This window comes from Heterodontus francisci, chromosome 14 (assembly GCF_036365525.1).
Source record: "Heterodontus francisci isolate sHetFra1 chromosome 14, sHetFra1.hap1, whole genome shotgun sequence".
Lineage (NCBI taxonomy): Eukaryota > Metazoa > Chordata > Chondrichthyes > Heterodontiformes > Heterodontidae > Heterodontus > Heterodontus francisci.
Window position 1 is genome coordinate 59,553,814 of NC_090384.1, and position 27,824 is coordinate 59,581,637.

General features: G+C 43.9%; 1 protein-coding gene across 1 annotated transcript in view; it reads right to left on the minus strand.

The window, feature by feature from the left end:
- Nucleotides 1-27,824, minus strand: part of LOC137377309 (protein inscuteable homolog) — a 358,743-nt gene that overhangs the window by 235,975 nt on the left and 94,944 nt on the right. The window contains exon 4 of the mRNA XM_068046873.1: nt 18,100-18,213. Coding sequence (XP_067902974.1) covers nt 18,100-18,213 — 114 coding nt within the window. The remainder of the gene's footprint in view (nt 1-18,099; nt 18,214-27,824) is intronic.

Consider the following 27,824-nt stretch of genomic DNA (forward strand, 5'->3'; position numbering starts at 1 on the left):
CCAATCCGCTGGGACCCTCCCAGAATCCAGTGAGTTCTGGAATATTTCGACCAATGCCTCCATTATTTCTGCAGCCACTTCTTTTAAAACCCTTGGATGCAGGCCATCAGGTCCTGGTCTGCATTGAGTCCCATTTGTTTGTCAAATGCTTTGTCCCTCGTGATAGAGACTGTAACAAGATCTTTCCTCCCATTAGCTCCTTGCTTATCTGATATCTGTGGAATGTTTATAGTGTCCTCCACCATACCGACATGTGCAGCCACTGTTATCTCATGGGCCATATTTGTATATGTGCTGTCAACTCATCTACCTTGTTACAAATGCTGCATGCATTCAGATAAAGAGCCTTAAGTTTGACTTTTTACCATTATTACTCATTCTGGTTCTCATTTCTGCTGCAGTCTTCTGCTTATATTTTCTGCACCTTCCTGGCACACTGATTACCTTTCGCCTCTTCACTACCCTGCACCTCTGCTCTATCGTTTCTTTTTGATTTTTTAAACTTCCTTTCAGTTGAACTCTCCCCCCCCCCACTAATAATTTAAAGTCCTATCTACAATCCTAGTTATACAATTTGCCAGGACACTGGTCCTAGCATGGTTCAAATGAAGCCCGACCCAACAGAAGAGCTCTCTCCTTCCCCAGTACTATGTAAGTGCCCCATGAATCGAAACCCATTTCGCCCACACCAATCTTTGAGCCATGTGTTTACCTCTCTAATCTTAGAAGTACCAGAGAGAAATTTTAAGAATGGCCCTTGAGACGACAGTGGCTGTACATGTCGGTATACGAAAAACCAAAGTCCATATAAGACAGCAGTTTGACTGGCCAAAACTCCACAAAGATGTTGTGGAGTACTGTAGGAGTTACCACATGTGCCAGGTTGAGAGGAAACCCCAACCTACAGTGAAATCTGTATCACTAAGTCCTGTATTGGTGTTTGGAGGACCCTCCAGCAGAGGGCTGGTGAACTGTAAGGGATCCCTGCCGAGAACAAAAACGGACAGGCAGGCATAAGGCTGGCAAAAAGGTTTGAAAGGAAAGGGGAAAAAGGGACCAAGAGGGCAGGTTAAATCCTGGATGAAAACCCGTACTCTCTGGTCAGACAACTCCGAAATGTTTGAAAAGTTAGACCTCACATCCTCCTGTGTAAATCCAGACAACAGAAGTACCCTGCAAGAGTTGCTAACAGCATTTACAGGAATCTGCAGAGACAAAGAAGGTCCTCGAGAGAGCAGAGAAACCGTGTGAGTGATGCCTCACCTTGTCGAAGTGCTGCAGGGGAGTGTAGTAGAATCTGGACAAATACCTGCAAGCAGGAGTGTCCCAGAGAGCAAAGGGAAGAATTTCAAAGAATCCTCCCTCACAGTCATGAAAAAGGGGAAGCAACCATCCTCTCAGATGAAAAGCCCTTGCATGACTCATCAAAGCACTGAAAGAGAGTTCAGAGTGGAACCACCCATTGCCACTGCCCATGAACAGAACTCCAACCTAGGGCTAATTAAATCCAACCCTCCCCCTGCAGACCTCAATGGGAACAAAAATACTCTCGGCAGTCATGGAAATATGGAAACTGAAAAACTTCCCCTAAAACCACCTGTTAATTGGGATGCCAAAGAAGGCAGTTTAAAGTAGCACTGTTACCAAGAAAAGACAGTCTAAAACCATTTTTTTAGGATTCTTGAATGAATGAGAGAGATGCATGTGTGCTTTCCTGTACCTACTCTTCTCTCTAGTCCCTTTTAATGAAATACTCTTTTAAAAAATTGCATTTCATTCCGCTAGGTGTGGAGGTGTCATGAAGGCCCCCACCTGCCAAGAATGAGGCATATTAATTTTGTCACGAGTATTAATTTTAAACTGTTGCTGGAGTGAAGAGATGTGAAGAGGGTAGTTGTTGACGGCTGTTTCAGCGACTGTAGGGCTGTTTCCAATGGCGTTCCTCAGGGCTCAGTACTGGGTCCCCTGCTTTTTGTGGTAAGTATTAACGATTTGGACGTAAATGTAGGGGGCATGATCAAGAAGTTTGCAGATGACACAAAGATTAGCCGTGTGGTAGATAGCGAGGAGGACAGCTGTAGGCTGCAGGAAGATATTGATGGTCTGGTCAGATGGACAGAAAAGTGGCAAATGGAATTCAACTTGGAGAAGTGTGAGGTGATCAAAAAAGGCAAAGGAATACATGATTAATGGGAAAATATTCAGAAGTGTAGAGGCAGTGAGGGACCTTGGAGTGAATGTCCACAGATCCCTGAAGGTAGCAGGACAGGTCGATAAGGTGGTTAAGAAGGCATATAGAATCCTTTCCTTTATTAACCAAGGTATAGAATATAAGAGCAGGGAGGTTATGCTGGAACTGGACAACTCATTGGTTAGGCCACAAACATGAGTACTGTGTGCAGTTCTGGTCACCTCATTACAGAAAGGAGAGGGTACAGAGGAGATTTACAAGGATGTTGCCAGGACTGGAAAAATGCCGCGATGAGGAAAGATTGGATAGACTGGGGTTGTTCTGCTTGGAACAGAGAAGGTTGAGGGAGATCTGATTGAAATGTACAAAAGTTTGAAGGGCCTGGATAGAGTGGAGGTGAAGGGTCTATTCACCTTAGCTGAGAGGTCAGTGATGAGAGGGCATAGATTTAAAGTGATTGGTAGCAAAATTAGAGGGGAGATGAGGAAAAACTTTTTCACCCAGAGGATTGTGGGGGTCTGGAACTCACTGTCTGAAAGGGTAATTGAGGCAGAGACCCTCAAATCATTCAAAAGATAATCTGTAGGGCTACGGACCAAATGCTGGAAGATGGGATTAGAATAGGTGGATTATTTTTCAGCCAGCACAGACATGATGGGCCAAGTGGCTTCTTTCTGTGCCTTAAACTTTCTATGATTTTATGACTTGTTAAAGAGATCAGCAGTGGCTGGAAAAACGACTGCATACTAAGAGACAGTGCTTGGAGAGACAAAAGAATTACTCACTGATTCAATTAACAGATATTGGTCTGGGCAATAGTGATCCACATCTTGTCGGTGTAAGAGACACCACTACATCCCCCTCTGAGAGCTTTGAAATCCACAAACTGCAGGAGAGGTTGTTCCCAAATAAGGGGTTAGTCACATGACTAACTTGGAGTTTTGAATTGTGCTCACAGGGACAATTTGATGACAGAGACTGCAGATTGCAACTGATCTTGGAACAAAAGCTTCTCTCCTGTCTGGCTCTCTCTCTTTCACTAATGTCCAGATCCACTGTAGTCACTTAAACCTCAAGAGAGAAAAGACTCCTACATCGAAACAAGTTTTAAAGCACGCACTGGGCCCCAACGAAATGGCAAGACTTGCCGGCAACCAAAGACTCTACATCGACCTCAAAGGACAGTAAATAGAAACCCAGCTATTGCCTCAAACCTTTCCCCTTTATTCTTTCTACGTTTTCTGTCTCTATCTGCATGTGTGTTTATCGCAATTGCATGCGAGCGTGGTCGCGTTGCGTAATTGTAGTCGTTAGCCGGATTAGAGTTTAAAATTAATAAACTTCCACCTTTCTTCTTTAAATCTAAGAAAACCTGTCTGATTTGATTTCTTTGTCTCGCAATTGGGAAGCACTGAACAAGGATTCACTGAGGGGGAGCTAAAAACACGGTGTTTTAAAATTAAACCTGAAATGTGACAATTGGGTATTGTGAATATTTAAATAAATGGAGGACACTTTCATTGCTGAGAATCTCTCATGCTTTCCCTGCTGCTCTGCCATCTTCACACTCGGTCCCTCAATGGGCTGCCAGTGCAGGGGCAGTCTGCATATCGTCATCTTCTCAGCTCTGTGAGTGCACCTGGTGGACCTGGACACAAGGCACAAGAGTGTGATAGGAAAGAGGCAACACGTGGAATACAGTGAGGTGTGTCTTTATTGAGTTCACTTGGAACAAACATCATGGTGGCAGAAACCGGGTATGTATGAGATTGTCCCAAGCCTCCCTTGCATGTCTCTCAATGACCCTCACCTCCAGGACAAGGGCTTCATCATCCTGCTCTGCCTGCTCAGCATCCTCCTTCACATCTCCTCGTTGGATGAGGAGTGGCATTCAATCATGTCCTCTTGATGCAAGACCTCCCCCCTCTGCAGTGCTAGATTGTGCACAGCACAGCACACCACCATGATGCGCGAAACCCTCGCTGGGGTATACTGCATGGCTCCACTGGATCGATCCAGGCACCGGAATTTCATCTTCAATAGCCCAATGGCCTGATTGATGGTTGCTCGGGTGGAAATGTGACAGGTATTGTACCTCTCCACTGCTGCAGTGCTAGGTTCCTCAAAGGTGTAAGCAGCCATGTCTTCAATGGGGTAGCCTTTGTCCCTGACAATCCATCCCTGAAGGCAAGCGGGGATTGGAAATGCTGTGGCACCTGTGACTGCCAAAGCATGTAGATGTCGTGGCTGCTTCCCGGGAAGCGGGCACAAACCTCCAGGAAACGCTTTCAGTGGTCACAGACCACAGAATTGTTACAGCGCTGAAGGAGGCCATTCAGCCCATCGTGCCGCACTGGCTCTCTGAAAGAGCAATTCCCTCAGTCCTATTCCCCTGCCTTCTCCCCATAACCCTGCATATTCTTCCTTTTCATATAACTGCCTAATTCCCTCTTGAATGCTTCAGTTGAACCTGCCTCCACCACATTCTCAGGCAGTGCCTTCCAGACCTTAACCACTCGCTGCAATAAAAAGTTTTTCTCATGTCACTTTTGCTTCTCTTACCAAATACTTTAAGTCTGTCCTCTCTTGTTCTCGATCCTTTCATGAATGGGAACAGTTTCTCTCTATCTACTCTGTCCAGACCCCTCATGATTTTGAATACCTCTATCAAATCACCTCTCAGCCTTCTCTTCTCCAAGGAAAGCAGTCCTAACTTCTCCAATCTATCTTCATAACAGAAATTCCTCATCCCTGGAATCATTCTCGTGAATCTCTTCTGTACTCTCTCCAATGCTCTCTCATCTTTCCTCAAGTCCAGTTGATCATTGATTGAGTGGAGGCCCTTCCTGTTGATGAAGGCAGCTGGCTGGTCCGTGAGAGCCTTGATGGCCACATGTGTGCAATCTACCACACCCAGCACCTGGGGGAATTTAGTGATGGCCCTGAATCCGATGGCCCTCTCCATCTGACTGTCAGGGTTGGTCCAGTAGCCTCTTGAACAGGGCATTGGGCACCTCCTTGATACAGCGGTAGGCTGCTGCCTGGGAGACTCCACACATGTCCCTGGTGGATCTTTGGAAAGAACCGGTGCCGTAAAATTTGAATGTCATGGTGACCTTTAGGCCCACGAGCATAGGATGTCCACCAAAGCCCATGGGTCACACATCATCCTGCAGCATGGCACACAAGTCAGCGACGGCCTCCCTGGAGAGCTATAGTCTTCGCTGACACTGCCGCCTGGACATCTAGAGGCAACTGAGGTGAGTCCAGTGCACTCTCTGCCATAGATAGGCCTTTCTTGGCATGGCTGGCTGCTATGGCTCCCCTAGTCAATCTTTACCAGCTTGCCCAGCCGCCGCCTGGCCCTGTCTCCCTCGGAGTCTCTGCTACACAACACGGGAACTAAGAAGACTGGGTGTATGAGACCCATTCCAGCTGGTCACACCCCATCCTGTGCACTGTCCCTGGAAAGATGGCCTTGCTTTTGGAGCCTTCCCCTTGCCACTTCCCTCTGAACATGGGCTAATGCCCCTCTGCACCCATCCTTGCTTCGAGGTTTGCACTGTTTTCGGGCAATGGCCGCCGCACATCTCTATTCCCCATTCTGGATACATCCAACACTCCCCATGGCTGCCTTCCCGAGAGGGGGGAGATTGAAGAGGAGGGGATGGGAAGAAATGGACTGTAAGGAAAGAGTAAGGAATTGAGGGGAAATGTCAAAGAGGAGAGAGGGAGAGAAGGTGAAACAGCACAGAGTGGAGGTGGCATTACTGGTCTGTGTGCCACAATTCTGCTCACTAGGTCAGAGTTTAGAGATTTTACTGGTTCTACATGTTCGATTGGGCTACCTAGGAGCAAAGGGGTTGTTATGTTTTTTTCAGCTTTATATTCCAGTTGACTGTTCAGCGGGAGGGAGGGAGTTTTGATGTTACTGGGCTCAGATTGCAGAATTATTATTTGTTGGGTGTTAGATGGGGAATGAAATCTGAAAACAAATCAGAAATAACTGGAAATACTTAGCAGGTCAGCCGCATCCTTCAAGAAACAGAACGCAATCCGTCAGTCAACATTCCTGATGCCCTGAGCTGCCACAACACAATCACAACGTCAAACAATAAGTGAGGTCAGAAGAAAAGTGCTGCCTGTAGTAGAAATGTTAGGAAACTCCGAGCGGCGTTTGGCACACGCATAAGCAGAAGTCAAAAAGATCACATATGTAAGGGAGTTTGCAAAGTTTTGGGATTCAAAGTCCACCTGAAGAATCCAAATTTTGGGAATGGATCAGAAAGTAAGCCCCCAGTGCTGAGAAAGGGAGACCCATAAGGTGTGTGTGAGTAGTGGGGGTTGGATGTCTTTAGAACATAGGATGGATAAGTTTAGTGATTTTACTTTCAGAATTCTTTAATTTTTTACTATTATGTAATAATTTTTAGGGGTGCATTTTGGGCTGCATGAGGAAAGTTGATTTTTTTAAGGAATTTCATTGAATGCTTTTGTGGTTGTTCATTCAATGATATTTTAGTGAATGAAATGTTTTAAAGGGAGAGTTTTTTGAGATGATCACTTCACAGTGAATATGAAATTTGAGACAATCATCAAGCTTTACAATCCAGAGGCACGTCTAATATTTCTTCATGCCCAATAGTCACTTTCTTAAGTGTTATAGACATATGACAACCACAAATCTGGTCATCATTTAGATGCTTTGCAGTTTTACTACTCATTTGATGAAGCCTACTCGAATTACGATAGAACTTCTTTTAAAATTAGTAATCTTCTTGTATAGTTTCTTACGAAGCCAGCCTCATCTACATCATTTTTATGGCCCCGAGTTTAACTCTGTGTAAGTGAATGAGTTTTGAGTGAGTTAAAATCTCACCCAATGTGTCAGCCTTGGCCAATTGGTAGCACTCTCACCTCTTAGTCCGAAGATTTTGAGTTCAGGTCCCACTCCAGAGATTTGACCATATAATCTAGGTAGGCACAACAATGTAGTACTGAGTGAGTGCGACACTATCAGAGGTGCCTTTCAGATCAGCTGTTAAAAAGAGGCCCTGTTTGCCTCTTCGGTGGATGTAAAATATCCTGTGGAGTTTTCCCAATGTTCTGGCCAGCAGTTAACTCTCAATCAACATCTAAAATTATGATTTGGCCACTTGTTTGTGGGAGCTCGCTGTGTGCAAATTGACTGCTTTGTTTCCTATATTATAACAGTGACTACACTTTAAAAGTACTTTGTTAGTTGTAAAGCACATTGGAACATCCTGAGGCTTTGAAATACATGAGATAATTGTCTTTTATTTTATATAATGAAACCTACTCTCACTAATGAGCCGCTGGCAAAAAGGGAGCATTCAGCACTTTCAATGAAATGAATATCATAGAGAAGGATTTTGTACCATTTGTATGTTAATATGGAGAGGTTCTGAATGCGGAAAGGTGTTGGTCACATTAGGATAGCCTGCAATTTGTTAGCTCACCGTTGAACCTATTCCAGGATCAGCATAAAGTTGTCAGTGGACACTATAGGACACCCAGGCTGATTTAGCTGGTAAAAGTTTCCTGATTGCGAGAAACAAAAATGATCTCCTGATGAATCATAACTCATTCTCTGATATTGTACATGAGTACTAATTGAGTTCTATTTGTAGTATTGGAATAGGAGGATATATGAGCTGTTTGTCATGACAGATGTACATAGACATCCAACATTCGTTTAGTTCACTGGTATTTTTGTAATCGAGGCATCTGGGCTCCTAGATATCCTATCATTTTCAGTCTGCAATTGCTCACAAAAAAGGACGGATAGGTACAGTCTTGTTTTCTGATGACTGTTAGAGATATTGAATATCGATTGCAGTAACCTCATTTTCAACCAGGCCTGACCCCACACTGAGATGTTAGTGATGCTGGAAAGTAGACACGAGATTGAAGGAAATTGTATCAGTGTGTCCTGATGCTTACAAATGCACACTATAAAGTAAGGCTGTTTGGAATGGCTCCATTTGTTGTGCTGTAAGAATGCTTCTATGCCTAATGTAATATTTATGAGCTATAATTCATAATTTCAAAGAAACAAATTTTAATTTTAACAGATTTCTGTGATTCTGTAAATTTCTGTGTGCAGATTTTTGTCCATATTAACTTAAACTAGATATCTTATTTCAAAGCCATATATGCAGCATGTAAAAATTAAGGAGATATGTATTTAACTGTGGGCTGGATTTTTGTCGGGGTGGCAGGGGACCCGACTACGGCAGGAAAGCTAGAGCAACCCAGCCTCAGCCATTTGGAAGATCCAATTTCGTCTTTTATGCCCATCTGGCAAACTAATTAGCTTCCCCCTTTAAAGGATGGGCTCCTACCTCCAAGAGCTGTCGGCCAATCGGAGGGCTGGCAGCTCTTCAATCTCAGCAGCACCACCAAGATCGGTGGCCACTGCTGGGACTGTACCCAGCCGAGAGGGCGCATTTATGGATGTTGCCTTGGAATAAGATGAGCGGGATCAGAGGGGGGTGGTCGCTGTGGCCAGTCAGGCAAGCCCCGGCGAGGGAGGGGTGTTGATTCTGAGGGCAGGGGTGGGTGGGATGGTGATGCTGCTGTGGGGGTGGCTTTTGCCAATGTGGGGCTTCTCTGTTGGCCACAGAGTGCCCAATTAGGAGGGTCACAACCTCCGTCCGAGCCTGCAGGGAGGCCACCAGGGCTTACCTAGCAGTCTCCCCATGTGGCAGAGGGAAGGGTCCTTAATTGACAACTTAAGTGGCTCAATTAGCCTCTGGATGGGAGGGTGGTCCTCCACCTTCCCTGCCACTGGCAGAAAACGATGGGCACTCCAACACCCATGGCTTCCCTTGCCATCCTATTTCTCCTCCCTCCCAATCAACCCATCCCCAGAGGGCTGGTAAAATCCAGCCCTGTGTGCACAAAGTCTGTCTATTTATACTGCCTCCAAAGCCTTAAAATTAAATGTTACAGTTTGGTCTTTTTTGCAACACTTTTCTTCTATTAATGGGTAACTACAGTTTCTATACACAAAACAAGTATTTAATGAGCCAAAAATATCCTATTTATACTATTATTGTTGAAAATGTGGACTAGCAACAGACATGACCATGGAGACACCGTCTTATGAGTAAAAACAAAATCTTGCATGCTATACAGATACCTTCCATCTACATTTACTTAAATATCTACCAACATTCAGCACAAAATTTGCAGTCTTTCTCTTTCACTAAAGTTTGGACTTCTGGCAAGAGTTTGACAATCATAAAACATTTTGGGTTGGATTTTACCCGGCCAGCAGGAGTGGGAATGGAGGAGTGGGGGGGGGGAGGGCGGGGGAGCATAGAAATCAGGAGGGAAGGTGCTCGCCTGGAAAATCAACTTTGTGACTTCGGTTCCAGGTTTTGTCAGCAGCGGGAAAGGTCCAAGGCAGCGTTGCTGCTATGATGTGGCAGGGCTGCAATTATAATTGCTGAGAAGATATTTTCCATGTATTTGCATCAGCCTGACTCAGATTTAATAGGGGGAAGGTTTCCTATCTAGTGAACAGCACACGGGGATCGCATGCCTTCAGAGCCTTTCATCGTCCCAGATTTCACTCCTCCCTCCCTCTCTTTCCCCTCCATCCTTTTACCCTCCACTCCCTCCTAGCATGATGGCACTGGATGTTAAGACCATTGGTGACTGGGAAATTTTAGTGCAGAATTTTTGTCCAAGCTCAGAACTCAACAATAAGCTGACTTCCATTACAACATCTGTGTCAAACCAAGTTATATTTCATAGCTTTGAAGCAATTAGCATCGATTGTCAGTATTTTTATGGAACTGTCAATTTAATAATTCTAATTAAATTCGTTGGTGACCTATAACTTTGATATTTCTCTATAATGTCTCAAACAATCTTATTTTTTGTGACAAATTTTTATTACCCAGCTAGATTATAAACAGCCCCAACAGAATGTAATAAATACATAAATTTCTAGAAATACACAGGTCAGTTAACATCTATCAAGAGGGAAAACAAGCTAATGTTTCAGATATATATCCCTTAGTCCTGATGAAGAATCTACACCCAGAAATGAATGTATTTTTGGTTTAAAGATCTGCCTGACCTGCTGTACACTTGTAGACGGTCATAATTTTATTTCAGATTCTGCAGTTGTTTTTTTCTTTTTTATTTCCCAGCTAATTGTATAAAAAGTAACTTGCACAAAGTAAGAAAATTTGAGCCTCAATCACACAAAATTCCAATCCTTGAACTATTTTTAAGTTAGATCGACATAATGTTAAGAAAAATGCTCCATAATAGTGATTGAGCTACACCTATACATACCCTTACAAGGTCAAAATCTATCAGAAAAAGCTATCTACTCAGTTGTTTATTTATACACAACAATTTTGTGACAATGAGAAAATCAGAGTTTATCAGACTATAGGCACAGGCACACCAGGGCTGATCTGGTCAAATCTAAGAAAAGGAATGAAAGTGGACAGACCACCCGGCATCGACCTAGGCACTGGAAACGTCAATGGCAAACCCAGCCCTATCAACCTTGCAAAGTCCTCCTTACTAACATCTGGGGACTTGTGCCAAAATTAGGAGAGCTGTCCCACAGACTAGTCAAGCAATAGCCTGACATAGTCATACTCATGGAATCATACCTTCCAGGCAATGACCCAGACGCCACCATCACCATCCCTGGGTATGTCCTGTCCCACTGGCAGGTGGTGACACAGTGACAGTCGGGAGGGAGCTGCCCTGGGAGTCCTCAACATTGACTCCAGACACCATGAAGTCTCATGGCACCAGGTCAAATATGGGCAAGAAAATCTCCTGCTGATTACCACCTATCATCCCCCCTCGGGTGATGAATCAATGTTTCTCCATGTTGAACACCAATTGGAAGAAGCACTGAGGGTAGCAAGGGCTCAAAATATATTCTGGGTGGGGCCTTCAATGTCCATCACCAAGACTGGCTTGGTAGCACAATTGCTGACTGCGCTGGCTGAGTCTGAAGCTAGACCGGGTCTGCAGCAGGTGCTGTGGAAACCAACAAGAGGGAAAACCTGTTGCAGATGCATTTGTCCATGACAGTATTGGTAGGAGTGACCACCGCACAGTCCTTGTGGAGATAAAGTCCCATCTTCACACTGAGGGTACCCACTATCATGTTGCGTGGCACTACCACTGTGCTAAATGGGATAGATTTTGAACAGATCTAGCAATGCAAAACTGGGCATCCATGAGTAGCTGTGGACCATCAACAGCAGCAGAATTGTATTCAACCACAATCTGTAACCTCATGGCCCGGCACGACCCCACTCTACCATTACCATCAAGAAGGGGGACCAACCCTGGTTCAAAGAAGAGTGCAGGAGGGCATGCCAGGAGCAGCACCAGGCATACCTAAAGATGAGGTGTCAGCCTGGTGAAGCTACAACACAGGACTACTTGGATGCCAAACAGCGTACGCAGCATGCGTAGACAGGGCTAAGTGATCCCACAACCAATGGATCAGATCAAAGCTCTGCAGTCCTGTCATATGCAGTCTTGAATGGTGGTGGACAATTAAACAGCTGACAGGAGGAGGCTCCACAAACATCCCCATCCTCAATGATGGAGGAGCCCAAAATATCAGTGCAAAAGACCAAGCGGAAGCATTTGCATCCATTTTCAGCCAGAAGTGCCAGGTGGATGATCCATCTCGGCCTCCTCCTGAGGTCCCCAGCATCACAGATGCCAGTCTTCAGCCAATCCGATTCACTCCACGTGATATCAAGAAACAGCTGAAAGCACTGGATACTGCAAAGGCTATGGGCCCTGACAACATTCCAGCAATAGTACTGAAGACCTGTGCTGCAGAACTAGCCATGCCCCTAGCCAGGCTGTTCCAGTACAGCTACAACACTGGCATCTCCCCAGCATTGTGGAAAATTTCCTAGGTGTGTCCTGTGCACAAAAAGCAGAACAAATCCAACCCAGCCAATTACCACCCTATCAGTCTACTCTCAATCATCAGCAAAGTGATCATCAACAGTGCTATTAAGCAGCACTTGCTTAGCAATAAACTGCTCAGTGATGCTCAGTTTGTGTTCCGCCAGTGCCACTCAGCTCCTGACCTCATTACAGCCTTGATCTAAACATGGGCAAAAGAGTTGCGCTCCAGAGGTTAGGTTAGAGTGACTGTCCTTGGCATCAAGGCAGCAGTTGATCGAGTATGGCATCAAGGAGCCTGAGCAAAACTGGAATGAGAATCAGGGAGTACTCTTCGTTGGTTGGAATCATACCGAGCACAAAGGAAGATGGTTATGGTTGTTGTAGATCAATCATCTCAGGAGTTCCTCAGGGTAGTGTCCTAGGCCCAACCATCTTCAGCTGCTTCATCAATGACCTTCCCTCCATAATAAGGTCAGAAGTGGGGATGTTCGCTGATGTTTGTACAATGTTCAGCACCAAGCCTGGACAACATTCAGGCTTGGGCTGATAAGTGGCAAGTAACATTCTCGGCATACAAGTGCTAGGCAATGACCATCTGAAACAAGAGAGAATCTAACCATCTCCCCTTTACATTCAATAGCATTACCATCACTGAATCCCCCATATCAACATTCTGGGGGTTACCATTGAGCAGAAATTGAACTGGACCACCCACATAAATGCTGTGGCTACAAGAGCAGGTTAGAGGCTGTGAATTCTGTGATGAGTAACTCATCTCCTGTCTCCCCAAAGCCTGTCCACCATCTACAAGGCACAAGTCATGTGATGGAATAGTCTCCACTTGCCTGGATGGGTGCAGCTCCAACAACACTCAGGAAGCTCGACACCATCCAGGCCGAAGCAGCCCACTTGATTGCCACTCCATCCGCCACCTTCAACATTCCCTCTGTCTACCACCAACACACAGTGGGAGCAGTGTGTACCATCTACAAGATGCACTGTAGCAACTCACCAAGGCTCCTTCGACAGCACCTTCCAAATATGCGACCGCTACCACCTAAAAGGATAAGGGCAGCAGATGCATGGGAACACCACCACCTGCAACTTCCCCTCTAAGTCACACACCATCTTGACTTGGAACTATGTCGCCGTTCCTTCACTGTCACTGGGTCAAAATCCTGAAACTCCCTTCCTAACTGCACTATTGGTCTACCTACATCCCAAGGACTGCAGCGGTTCAAGAAGGCAGCTCACCACCACCTTCTGAAGGGCAATTATGGATGGGCAATAAATGCTGGTATAGCCAGCGATGCCCACATCCCCCGAACGAATATAAAAAAAATCTTGCAACGCTAGTCCCTTCCACCCAACTAATTTAACAGCTCCAGGATCATAAAAAACACATTCTGTCAGCTTGGCCTGGAGCACAGTCAACTGTAGGGCTTCAAAATGGGGCAAAGCAGCAACTCTTAAAGATCTTCAGCTTTCCATTTAAAGGCAGGTTGTGATGGGGCAGAAAAACTGAGCAATTGTTCAGAATGGCACATAGGAGAAATATAGGTAACACATTTCCTTTTGATGCTACAGAGCTGGAGGTGCTGTTACTGATGAGGCACCAACAGAGAAGGACCCTATTTGGGACTGAAGGACATCTTCCCACAAAAATATTGAGAGCACCGTGGACTGCTGCATGACTGTCACTGGATAATGGATTGACATGCATAATATAATTGCAGACAAACCTTTTCTGCTTATGTATGGTGTTACGACCAAGTGAGAAAGGTGTCTAGGGGTCTTTGGTTGTCTTTACCTGGTCTTATTGTAACAGGGTTTAATTTTACACACACTGTGTTTTGAGCTCCCCCTTTGTGAATACTTGTTCACAACTTTTCAATTATAAGGCAAAGACATTAGTACAAACTGGCTTCCTTTGGTTTAAAGAAGAAAGATGAAATTTATTAAACTTTAAACTTAAACTCTAATAATGTTCACACCTACGGATATACGACACACCCACGCTAGCATGCACACGCGATATAAGCATGTTGATTGGGACAAAAGAAGAGAAGAAAAGGTAAGGAGAACAGTTTGAGGCAATATCTTGTTACTGCTTCTCGAGCTCGCTGTAGTCCTTGATTGAAGATATGGTCTTGCATTTCGTTGGGGCCGAGTAGTCTTCTTACAACCTTGTTCACGTAGGAAACCTTTCTTTATTAGAGTTTCACGTGTTTTCACAAGATTCAGTTCCTTGGGAAGAGATGAAGGCAGGCAGGCAGGAGGAGGGGATGTTCTCAGTCCATGAGCACACGGCATTCTCTGTTCAAATCCCTTTGTCGGAAGTTCAAATAAAAAAAACTCCCATGTTGCCCAGCAGGGTAGTCATGTGACTAGCTCCTTATATAGAACAGTCTCTTCAACATCCTTTGTTGGAAGTTCAAATTCTCCGCAACAGCCAGTTGGCCATGTGACTAAAACTGGTCTGATCACTTTTGTGTATTGGGGAAGCAACTGCTGGGTCCCCATTGTTTCAACATTGTCTGGTACTATGTAAATATCCTTCCAGTTAGGGATTGCAATTTTTAAGTTTTTGTTCATGTGGCAAAATACTGTGTGCCTCAATTTTGGCAGGTATGGGGAGGCGGAGGAGGGGAGGTTGCCTGACAGTGGCCTTAGAGTTGATATGGGGGTTTCTACAGCACCCTCAGTTGAGAAAATCCTGCCTGAGCCCTGTTCAGCTGATGCTTCCTTTCCAAAGAGAAAGTGAATTAGTTTCCCCTTATAGTCAAAGCATTTGTCATTTGCTGGATACTCCAATGCACTGTAGATTGCCGAGTTTGGCAATTGACACCTTGAACGTGACATTGGGGAGTTTTTGTCTGGTGGGGATGCAGAAGGAAGTGAGTTTGAAACAGGATAGGGGGATGTATGTAATGAGAGATACAAGGAAGTGGCCAGATGTAGTCATGTTGGTGATTGAGATCTTGAGCATCAAGAGGCTACAGGAGATGGTGAGGTTGAGTTGATGACCGTGAGTATTGGTAGAGTGAGCCCACACAAAGGGCTAGCTTTTAAGAGCCTGCCGTCGCTCTCGGCGGTGAGCTCAGAAAATGGCAGCCCACATTTGCGGGCTGCACGCCTCAGAGGCGCCGCAATCTCCCGCTCATTTAAATGGTCGAGGTGGCCCACCCCCGCCCCCCCAATCGCGTGGAGAGGATGGGCTGTCCAACGACAGCAATGGCATCAACTGCCTGTACACATGTGCTGCCGCCATTTTTAAAGGGCGGTCAGCCCTGCTGGCATATTTAAATTTTTTAAGGTACACCTCGCCCCCCCCCCCCACCAAAATTTATCAAATAAAATTCTACCACCCCTTTCCCACCCCCCCAATACCAATTACATTAACTATTTGCCCTTCCACCCCAAAAACACTAAGCTTTTAAATCTGACCTTCCCCCCTACAGACTGCACACAGTTTAAAGTTCACGTCATCCCACCATCCCCTACACTCATTCCAATTATTTGATCCTGTTCCCCACCGACGCCCCCCCCCCCCACCACCACCACACTGAAAATCTAAACTCCTCCCCTGTTCCCACCAGTGTCACGCCGGCTTTCCCCAGATGGGGAATTGAAGGCACGGGAGTGCTGGCCGCCGCACTGAGGATTGCGGCGGGCCCGGACTATTCAAGGTAAGTTCATTTATTTTTATTCATCTCATTAATTTAAGTATTGAAATTGAGGTCCTGTTGCCCAGCGGCGGGTCCCCGCCACAGAGCTTTGCCATTGCCCGGAGAATCGGGCAGGGCCCTCCCAGCATCGAGTTCTGTGGCGGGCCTCTGCCGCAACCATTCTGCCCCCTTCCAACAGATTTGTGTACAGTGGCTATACAGAATAAATCTGGTCCCTACTCCCTACTGGTTTTCTCAGAGTTCTACAAGTGTGTCTGGGAGACGAAGAAACTCCAACCAAATTTCAGCTCCTGCTGACTGTACAATGATCCTTACTGGATATGCATTTGTAGACATCGGGTGAGGACAGAAATAGGCTTAATTGGTCTACACGGTTGCATAGCCTGCCAACACCTATGAAGGAAATTTCCCAAGGGGTCTCTTAATCAACGGGAGATCAGAGGAAACAGGGTTCCCATTGATCTTCTGTTGAAGGTACAGTAGCGGATCAGGAGAGCTTCCAAGGAAATTGCCCAGGCTCACGTCTGAGTATTGGTAACTTCAGTAAGGTACCAACTCACGGTTGTCTGGGAACTGTGCCTTAGCATGAATTACCTTCAAGAAATGAGGAGTGGGGGAAGAAGATCAGAAAAAAAAAATTAAAAAAAGGAAAGAAGAAAGAGATCAACGGAATTGCAAGAAAATTGGTAATAAGGTGGAGCCATGCTTAAATTTATTAACTATATTTGTTCAGTCGTGTAGTTCAATTCGTAAATTGTATCATAACAAACAACATGGGCTGAATTTTCCCAGGTGGGTTGTGAACTCGATGGCAGCCTCAATTCCAGGTTAGGAACCCAGAAGTGGGCATGGTGGGACGTCAGGCACAATCTTCCCGGAGGCAGCCAATTAAGAAGCCGCCTCCATGAGCCCCGTCAATTAAGGACGGCAGCCTGGTTTCAGCATCAGGAGGTCCGTTGAGCCCAGCCCATGGGTAGGGCCGCCGGCCACCCTCGCAGTGTGGGCATTGCTGAAGGGCCAGCAGCAGGAGCATCAGTTCCGCCAGAAAGGCACCTTCAGTTGGAGGGCAGCGACTGCCATTGCAGCAAGAGCTACATTAGCGGAGACATGAGTCTGCATGCAATGAAATGCCTTTTACTTGGGGAGACCCGAGCACTGCTATTTAATGCCAGCAACTTAATATAAGGTCTCACATGGAGCTGAGCATTCCTGGTCACGTGGAGGCAGTTTAGGAGACGGGACTGGAGCAAAGTTGCTATCTAGCACATCGGATTGGCTACCCAACCCGTTCCCACCTCTGAGCAATCTTGCTGGAGATGGGATCAATGCAGTAGAGGTTACCCACCCAGCAGTGGCAGGTAGCCAACCAGGCCCATTAATGGGCCAATTGCAAGGAATGTTGTTGGCACCACAGAGATCCTTGCAATGACAGACAGACCACACACTGAAGCTGGAGCCTGGCATTTAACTGGAGGCAGCCTCTTGGTGAGCATCAATGCCTCCTCTCACTCACCCCAACACAGACCCACTGGGATGAGACGGCCGCAACCATGGCCACAAGCCATCCTGTGAAGGGTTACCCAGGTGTAATTTTTGATTTTTCCCAATGCTGCAGAAAGTACCTCCATTTTGAGGCACCCTCATGGTCTCATGCCTCCTCAGCAGTGCCCACATTTCCCGGTGGGGTTACTAACTGGACATCGCTGTGGGGCCTCCTATTGGGCCTGCTGGTTCACTGGTCCGCCTACCATCCTTAATTGGTTGGTGTTCCTGGAGGTGGCTTCCTAATTGGCTGCCTCTGGGAAGATCGTGACTGACAGCCAACCAGGGCCACTTCCAGATTCCTAACCCGGAATCAAGGCAGACGTCAGGATTGCAACTCAACTGGGAAAATTCAGCCTATGGTTCACAGTGTGGACCTCCTGCTGTGAAGCTGCCTCCAAGCTTCTGACACAGCAGGGGGCCTGTGTGCTGTTGGAAAAATTGTATTCCATTTCCACAATAGGGACAATTTCCCCATTAAGTGCCCTAATTGGCTACCCACCACTGCAGGGCAAGTTGGCCTCACTGCCGGTAGCCTGCCTCCAGTTAAAGAGCACAGAGGTGGGAACATGTCACAGAATCAGGCTCACATGAGTCAACTGCATTTTCCTTGCCACCAACCTCCCCAACGCCTCCAAAGCCACCTTTGCAGGGCTGGGAAAATTCAGCCCTATGTTGGCAAATAATTGTGTTATCTATCCACTGAAAACCATTGGATTGGAAAAAATTCTTCCTTACCTTGGCTATGATGTGGCACAAGTGGGCCCCTTCCTGTGTCAGGCCATTGAGGTTACTGACAGCTGTCTCAATATTGTATATGTTGGTTGCTGAATCCAGTTGCCTCACCAGGCCCTGTAAAACAAGACAATATGAGAATAAATATTGGCGATTCCCTCCTATGAATGTAATGGTGCAATATCAATGCATAATTCCTAGCTTCACACAGATACCAAGTGCAGGGTAAACATTTGATCTGTTTAATTGCTGAGTTAACATCTAGAAAAGACCATGTTGAGTAAAATGACATAAATTTCCTGCAAGGAAGCAAATACTTGATAACATTACAAATGCATTTGAAGTTGGCTGCTTTCTTATGTTTACATTGAGAAAAGGCATAATTTTCTAGACACAAAATTTGTGGAGTTGGTTTGTTCTTATTTTGAAAAGTAATCATATTAGGTTTTATAGTGCATTCTATTTTTTCTTTTCCTCTTACAATGGGTACATTTCCACCAATGCTAGCATTTTTTGTTATTTCATGCAAACAGACATTCTTCACATGCCAGCTGAAACAATGATAATGTTATGGACAGGTGGCAAACGGTATGGGTGATTTCCATTTTCTACCTCTCAACTGACTGCAGATAGTATATATATATATTTTAAATAGTGCTTTAGTCCGTCATTGTTTTAAGGGTCAAATAAACAGACCCTTTTTAGGTTTAAAAAAGAGGAAGTTAGCTATTTACTAAACAAAACCGAAAATGCTCACAGCCTCACCCTCTCAGATACATGCACACACACAAGAAAAGATAGAGAGGAGAGGGTAGCATACAATTATAATCTGGTTGTTGCAAAGAGAGTTCACTTTAGAACCTTCTTGGTTTTCCGGGAGGAATTTTTAATAGCGTTGTCTTGGAATTGATGAAGTGTCGCAGACTCCTTTGGTTAAAACTCAGTCTGAAGTTGGTGGTAGAAATCCTGGTTCAATTTTTCAGATGGGGAGTTCTCAAGGTCACCTTGCAATCCCTCTGCCTCAGTAGCGTAAAGATGGTGCTGACAGGGCTCCTTCTTAGCTGGATCGATCTCACAGCTTCTCTGATGAGAATGGCTTTCTGTCTTTCTCTCTCTCCCTCCCTCTGGGAAGTTACTTCTTTTAAGGTAAAAACGAATCAGGTTGAGGTTTCGGTCAGGTAACTCAAAACGCTCTTCCCTGGGGTGTTCATACATTGTCCCAGGATGTGGGGACCATTGTTCCATAATGGCATCCGAATGTGGTCCATTTTGAGAAATAGGTGTTACTTCACACCTGTTATCTTGGCCTTGGCTTCGGAGTCAGTCTGTCTGCAAAAGCCTTTGCTAGCTCAATTTTTAATGATAGGAGTCGTTAGCGTGGAGTGGGCTAACTTGCATGTCAATTTGCCTGCTCAAGTCGATTCCAGACGTTAATAATGGTCCCATCTTCAACAGACAAACATGTTGATTGGCAGTACAGGAGGGGATCTCCCCCCCACCCCCCTCCCTAGAGCCGGGAAGCAGCCCGCATGGTTTGTCATGCCTTGCTTCCTGTGCAGTGAGACTGCCCACCGCATGGTTAATTGCGGCTGCAGTGGGAAGAGGCCCTTACCTGAGAGTTAATTACCCAGTTAAGGGCCTCAATTGACACCGGGGCGGGTAGGCAGTTCACATACCTTCCCGCTCCGGACTAAATTTCGGCAGAGGCAGGGTGGTGGCAGGGTACCCACCACCCCCGCAACCATCTCACCTGATTTTATGTTCTCCTCGCCTCCAAACCTGCCGCGGGAAGAGCATAAAATTCCATTCATAGAATGTGGGAAAATGTTGCACTCTTTGTTAGTAGTGTAGGTGGAGGCAGCAGGGGAGAGGGGTTTAAGGAGGAAATTTGCTCATGGAGTAAAGAAACTGGAGTAATCACCACTCCCCAGGCCAATGTAAGAGTAGTGGATAGTTTAAGAAGAGGAGAGTACAGCCAGTAGAAGTTGACATGGTCCAGCCAGATCTAGCAATGGATGGCTACAAGGAAGTGGTAGAAGATGGCCTTGTCAGTTCTCAAGACTACAGGAGTAAAGAGACAACTAGAGGTTGGGAGGTTGAAGGAATTTCCAAGAGTTTGGATATGAGAATTAATGTAGAGTGAGAGAGACAAAAGAAATTTCATAGAAATGCCCTAACATTTAACACATTGACTTCACACCACAATTATGATAAGCAGAATGGTCAACACTTCTTTGAGACAAGTTTCTCAGCCTCCACTTGTGAGGGTGAAATGTACCTCACTCTATGATTTTATTGCAGTGAGTTATTACAGGAAGACAGATGAATACAGTTATTTATTATAAACTCAAAAATTACATTAAACTTAAAATATCACAGAAAAACTTGGATATGATGCTGAGTCATTTATCTGGTTATCCTGTGAAACACTTGCCTTTATCCAAAACGTGGCTGCATTACATGAAGAATTAATGCACACTGACTGGCTGCTAAAAGACTGTAAATCAAAGTGGCAGAATACATGCTTGTCACACTGAAGTTAAGCAATGATGGATGTGTATTATGCCTGATAAATTGATTACTAAAACGTCAGAAACAAAAAGGCTTTATCTACTGAACTTGGTCTGTCTGGTTCACTCAAACCTTTTGGCCTCAGCTCAGGTATCAATTAGAAATAATTAGAAAAAATTAGAAATAACTAAAACCTGAAAAAATACAGATCCAATTTTTAGCAAGTCTGAAAAGGTGCAGATGCCAAATACGTGGGAACAAAGCACTTAGAACACCTGTTCAATATTTCACACAGATTATACTAGCAGAATAAGAAGGAAAAATGTTTGCTAATTGTAGAATGCAATGTAAGCGCATTGCTTGGATAATCTTGAAAATCTTGAAGCCATTAGTGTAACAAGAGAAAATACAATATTGTAACAAAGAAGAGTTCTTAAAGTATTGGTTAAGTAAGGTTGAAAGCATTGCTTTTCAATTTCCCTGTGAGCAGATTCACTAGAGAACTAAAAGGCTGCATTTATCAAAAGGGAAATAATCTTAATACATTAAAAACCTTCAAATGGCTAACACTATCAGGAAATGAAGCCCAAAACTATTTCCAGAGGGCATCTGGAAAGGCAGCAACATTACATGTGATGCGTCACCTTGTTCTCATTTGCTGTCATTGAATAACACATTTCATTTGAACTGGCAGATGGGAATCAGTTTTTTTTGACAAGCAGCGTAGTCTGATCTACAAAAAATTTTTTTTAATAGTTTCTTCTCTATACTTGTAGGAGCAAAATAAACATTTTTCCCATAGATCCTAATCAACAGAACAATCAATTCGACCCTTAGTTCACTTCTTTTCTTTTATAATGCGGATAGACAATCATGAGTAGCTTGACTATGATTTTCTGATATGCACTGCGGGTGAGAGAGGTTTCCCTTCACGGGGCACATACTTGGAGAATTATCTCACAAGGATTATATTATAAACCACTGGGAAGAAAAATTGGAAAGTCCTGCACCTGGTTCAAAAGCTTTGGGGTTCAATATGGAGCATAAAAGCAAAATACCACAGATGCTGGAAATCTGAAATAAAAACAGAAATTGCTGGAAGCATTTAGTAGGTCTGGCAGGATCTGTGGAGAGAGAAACATAGTTAGCGTTTCAGGTCAATGACCTTTCATAAGAATAGATAGATTTTGTGTGATCTCACACAGCTGTCAGGGACACATACAGCTACCACATATTAGAATTTCACTAGTGCACTGCCCGTTCAATGATTTCAGTTGATTTGCCAATGTTCACTGGGTATGTAAGCTCCATCCCTGGCACTGGACCTCACAAAATTGACCCCATTAGCATTTTGACATCCTTGGAGCAAAGCATTTGACTTGCTACAGCATTATAGGTGGTGGCATAGTGGTATTGTCACTGCACTAGTAACTCAGAGACCCAGGGTATTGCTCTGGGTACATGGGTTCGAATCCCACCATGGCAGAAGATGGAATTTGAATTCAATTAATAAATAATGATGGCCATGAAACCATTGTCGATTGTTGTAAAGAAACCATCTGGTTCACTAATGTCCTTGAAGGAAGGAAATCTGCTGTCCTTACCTGGTCTGGTCTACATGTGATTCCAGACCCACAGCAATGTGGTTGACTCTGAAATGGCCTAGCAAGCTACTCAGTTGTATCTGACTGCTACGAAGTCAATAAGGAATGAAACTAGATGGACCACCTGGCATCGACCTAGGATCACCATTCCTTCACTGTCAATATCCTGGAACTCATTGATGAAGCAGCTGAAGATGGTTGGGCCTAGGACACTACCCTGAGGAACTCCTGCAGTGATGACCTGGAGCTGTATCCACCTGAACAGACAGGTGGGCCATTAATTTAAAAGCTCACCCGAAAGGCATCTGCATTAATATAGCACTCCCTTAGTACTTAACTGGAGTTTGTCCACTGAGGTTATGTGCTCAGGTTCTGGACTGGGACTTGAACCTAGAATCCAATGACTTGATGGCAAGAGTAGTAACAACTGAGCCAAAGCTGATGTGACTGGGATAATTCTACAATTCTGCACTCCCAGCAGGTAATCCTGGTTGGAGATAAGGCTACAACACTGCAGCACCAATTGTTTGTGAACATAGCTCCCCACTGGGATCACAGAATTATCCTTTAAACATGTTCTGTATTATAAAGCTGCATTTCTCATTCTAAAGTTGATATTTAGAATAAGTAGTTGTCAGCCAAAATCCTGCCACAAAAGACAACCAACTTACAAGGAAAACCATATAGCTCTGCGTATACACGAAAACATAAATGTAAAATATCAGGAGTATCCTACGGCTAAGCATCTAGCCTATTTTTGACACCGAGCATCAAATCCCACACTTTCTTCTGCTCCATAACACAAATCAAACTGGTCTGCATGAGATTCGATGATTAAAATGCTCCAGTGAGTCTGTGTCCTCTTATCTGTAAATACATGTAGTAGATAGGGACAAGTTTGCAACAATTCCTAGACATTTCAAGTCTCAAGATATAGTTCAATAAATGCAAGAAATAAAAGCCAGCAAACCCGTCTATGTACTAATGGTGGAGCCATTCCGAGGGGCGGCATTACAAAGAACCCTTAAAGGCATTTTAATAAGCTTCGTGAATGTTGTCTATCACTCTCCATTTTGCAGCACTCTGATGAGGCTATTGTACCTTTTCACCAATCTTAGCTAATTTAAACCAGGAATCATAAAGTGGCCCTTAAATCTGAGCATATGTATTTGCCTGGACTTAAAGGGCTAGATTAATTAACTCAACATATAACTATATGAAACATGGAGGAAAAATCTATTGAATTTAAAATTAAGAACAATTATTACAGGAAATTATAATACTTGATAACTTCATAACAGCTAAATATTACCACAAACTAATTCATTTTCGGGTAATTCACTGCACACTGAAGCTTGCTATTCACATCCCAACAGTTGGGAATGCACATAATAAGACAGACATCAAGTTATCTACACAATATATTAGTTTTCTGAGGAGATAAATGAATTCTTAGTCCTGAAAAGATTAAGCTGCTGCAGATGTCAAAAGTTCACTAATTCCTACTGCTGAATACAAACCTGCAAATTAATAGAAGAGAATTTCTTTCAGAAGTAACTAAGGCGTTTTTTTTAACGTGTTATATGCCATATCCTATTCATGGTTATGGTCAACTGAGATTCTTGCTAGCAAGAATTATATTACTTCTTTTTCATCTGGACCAACAGACTAATAGAGGACAGAAGCAAAATACTGTGGATGCTGGAAATCTGAGATAAAAACAGAAAATGCTAGAAATATTCACCAGGTAAGGCAGCATCTATGGAGAGTGAAACAGAGTTACCATTTCAGGACAATGATCTTTCATTAGAACTGGAAAAAGTTAGAGAAAAAGTTATGCAAGTACACAGGCAGGGAAAGTGGTGGAAGGAAAGGAAAACAAAAAAGGACTGTGATAGGTGGAATGCAGGAGAGATTAAATGACAAAATGGACAATGGTGCAAGAATTAAAAGATGGGTCAAGAGGAATTGTAAATGGCAACAGCAGAATCATTGCCAACAGCTGCTGTCTAAAAAAATTGGGAACAATGGCTATGATCTGTGGTGTTTCTGCCTGGTAAGACTAATAGAGGAATTCCTCCCAGTCCCAATCACTTCGTCACAAGCCTTTCAATCACATCCGATTTTCAATTTGCCTTGATCTCATACAATGTGATGAGGTAAAATGAAAATTCAATGTCCTAGAGCTAGTGCACCAATGCATCAATTTAAGACATAAGTCCCAACATTAACTTGGAGCAAGAATCAGGTGAGCAGAGCCTAGACCAGCGCCAAACCCCTCTAACCTTCTGTGCATAAGACATGGGCAATTTTAACTCTCAGGCCTCATCTGCATGCCCCCAGTCTGTTACTTATCCAAGACTAGAGGGAAGCAGCATCTGGTCGGCAAGCAAGAGCATAATTTTGATTAGCTGGAGTCTTTCAGCTTGGATCGAAAAAATGATCCTTAGCACACAGGTATAGTGAGGTCTCCCAATTGGGAAATTGTAGAGCCCAGGACAGGTGATAACTAAACATTCCTTACGAGGGCCAGAGGAGCAACCCTGCTCTTCACGACCCCATAGGAAAATTACCAAAAAAAAAAAACTTACCATCTCCTTTTCTGCTAGTTTTACCAGGCAGGAAATCCACAATGGCTTCCCCACTTAGGCGACTGGTTAACATAGCAGTCGACTCCCAATGAAGTCATCAAAGAAAGGAAGACACTGCTGGTTTCAGAAGAACAAGTTAAACTAGAAGACATTGAACACAGAGCCAATGTTGGTGAATAAGTCTTCTGGTCAATGTTAATGGCACACTTACCTAGTTCCTGCTGGCAAGGTAATGTTAAAAACTTCCGGATCGTAGTTATGTAACCACTATACCAAAACTTACAGGAGATTCTATGCTGATCTTGCTAATGAGAACCTAGAATCATAGAATCATATTGTTTCATCTTTATGCTGTTTCTGGTTCCCAGATGTTGGAAAGAATCACACTTTAAATTTGGAAAAGGCTGGAGTCAGTCTTGTTTATTCTAGCACCATGCTTTGTGCTATAGAATCTGATTCAACTGGTTCTCCTGTTATATATAACATGACTCCCCAGTGCAGCCGTGAATGTGGCCCCCCGATTGGAACACTTACACATAACAACAAATTCCTAGCTAATTAGTTCCTAACACTTTACAGATAGTATAACAATATATAACATATATAACACATATAACACAAGAGGCCATTCAGCCCATTGTTCCTTTCCTAGTTCTATGGAACAAGTATCTAACTAGTCCCAATCTCCTGTTCTGTTCCCATTGCACAGCAAATGTTTCCCCTTCAAGTATTTAACCAATTCCTTTTCAAGGTTACGATTGAACCTGTTTTCACCAGGCTTTCAGGCAGTGCATTGCTCACCACAACAATGGGTTGCGTGAAAAAATGTTTCCTCATGTAGCTTCTGGTTCTTTTGCGAATCATATTAAATCTATATCCTCTGGTTACAACTCTTCTGCCAGTGGAAACAATTTCTCCTTATTGACTCTATGGACAGCATTCATGATTTTGAATACCTCGATCAAATCTCATCTTAGCCTTCTCTCCTTTAAGAACAACCTCAGCTTCTCCAGTCTCTCCAGATAACTGAAGTGCCTCTTCCCTGGTATCATTCCAGTAAATCTCTTCGGCAACCTCTGTAAGCACTTGACATCCTTCCCAAAGTGTGGTGCCCTGAATTGAACACAATACTCCAGCTGAGGCCTAACCAGTGCTTTATAAGCGTAACTTCCTTGCTTTTGTACTCTATTTCTCTATGAATAAAGCCAAAGAATCCATATGCTTTTTTTAAACAGCCTCTGCATTTGACCTGCCACCTTCAAAGATTTGCGAATATACATTCCCAGGTGTCTCTGTTCCTGCACCCCCTTTAAAATGGTATTTAGTTCATATTGCCTCTCCACATTCTTCCCACCCAAATGTATCACTTCACACTTGTCTATTAAATTTCATCTACCCTGTGTCTGCCCATTTCACCAGTCTCTCGATGTCCTCCTCGAGCCTATTACTTTCCTCATTGTTTACTAGTTTTGTATCATCTGAAAACTTTGAAATTATGCTGTGTATACATGAGTCAAGGTCATTAATACACAACAAAAAGAGCAGTGGTCCTAATAATAAATACATTAAATAAATAAACATCCAATCCTACTGAAGAATTCTTGTAGTATAATCTAGTAGGAAAATGGCACATAATATGAAGATGCCAAGGTAGAAAGAGAGAGATGTCAAACTGTAACAGACTTACTGCAGCATGAGCTAAAAGACATTGAAGAGCTGGCTGAGAAATTTCTAACAGGCCTCTCTCAAGTGTAAAGACCTTGAGATAAGGAGAGAATAAGACAGTGTTGTGTAAGGGCATTATGTAATTATGTAAGGTTAGCAGTCACCTGACTGGTCAAGAAAAGGCATCCACAGGGCATGAAAGCCACGGGGATGAACATGATTGGGGACGGGGAGGGGTTAATTGGAAAGAGCCAGGATAAGAAGTCAACCGATCAGTTGTAGACGGCAAAGAAGAACCAGAAACAGGAAGACAAAAGACGAGACAGAGAGAGAGAGAGAGGGAGAGAGACAAAGTGAAAAGCTTGATGACTGAAGACCAAAACTGCAAGAAAAGACATGCGCTCTTCCGTCCAGGCTGGATACAGGTAGTATAACCTGTATTAAACTGTAAATTGCTGCATGAGTTTATTGCTTGAGTTTGCATAAAACTTAATAAACTTGTTCTGAATTTATCTCAATAAGTAGCTTCACAATTGAATTTTTGTCATGTCCAATCCCATTGTAAGGAGTTAAATCCTCACAGATTGACTCCTGATTACATCCTCCTCAAGTCTGTTACTATCCTCCTCATTGTTTACTAGTTTCTTGTCATCTGCAAACTTTGAAATTATGCTCTGTATCCATGACTCCAGGTCATTAATACATAACAAAAAGAGCCTTGGGGATTAACATTTTATACTGCCCTTCGGTCTATGAAACAACCATTTACCCCTACTCCCTGCTTTCTGTCCCTTAGTCAATTTTGTATCCACACTATCACTGTCCCTTTAATCCCATTGGCTTTAATTTTACCAACAAGTCTATTATGTGGTACAACGCCGATGGAAAGTCCATACAAGTCCATCAACAATTCCCTTTACTTCATCAATGAACTCAATCAACTTAGTCAAACACGATTTGCCTGCAACAAATCCATGCTGACTTTCAATAATTAGCCCATACCTTTCAAAATGTCAATTAATTTTGTTCTGGATTATTGCCTCTAAAAGTTTCCCCACCATCGATGTTAAACTGATGAGCCTTCTGTTTTATCCCTCTCATCTCTTTTAAACAGGCGACTAACAATTGCAGTCCTCCATTTCTCCTGGCACCACCCCCATCTTTGAGGAGGATTGAAAGATTGTGGCCAGAATCTCTGCAATTTCCACCCCTACTTCCCCCAGTAACATTGGGTGTATCCATCCAGACCAGGTCCTCATTTAGTACCTCAGCCAGCCCTCTATATCTGTAAAATTATCTCCTTTTGGGTCCCTAATTGGCCCTACCCTTTCTTTGACTACCCTTTTACTATTTATAT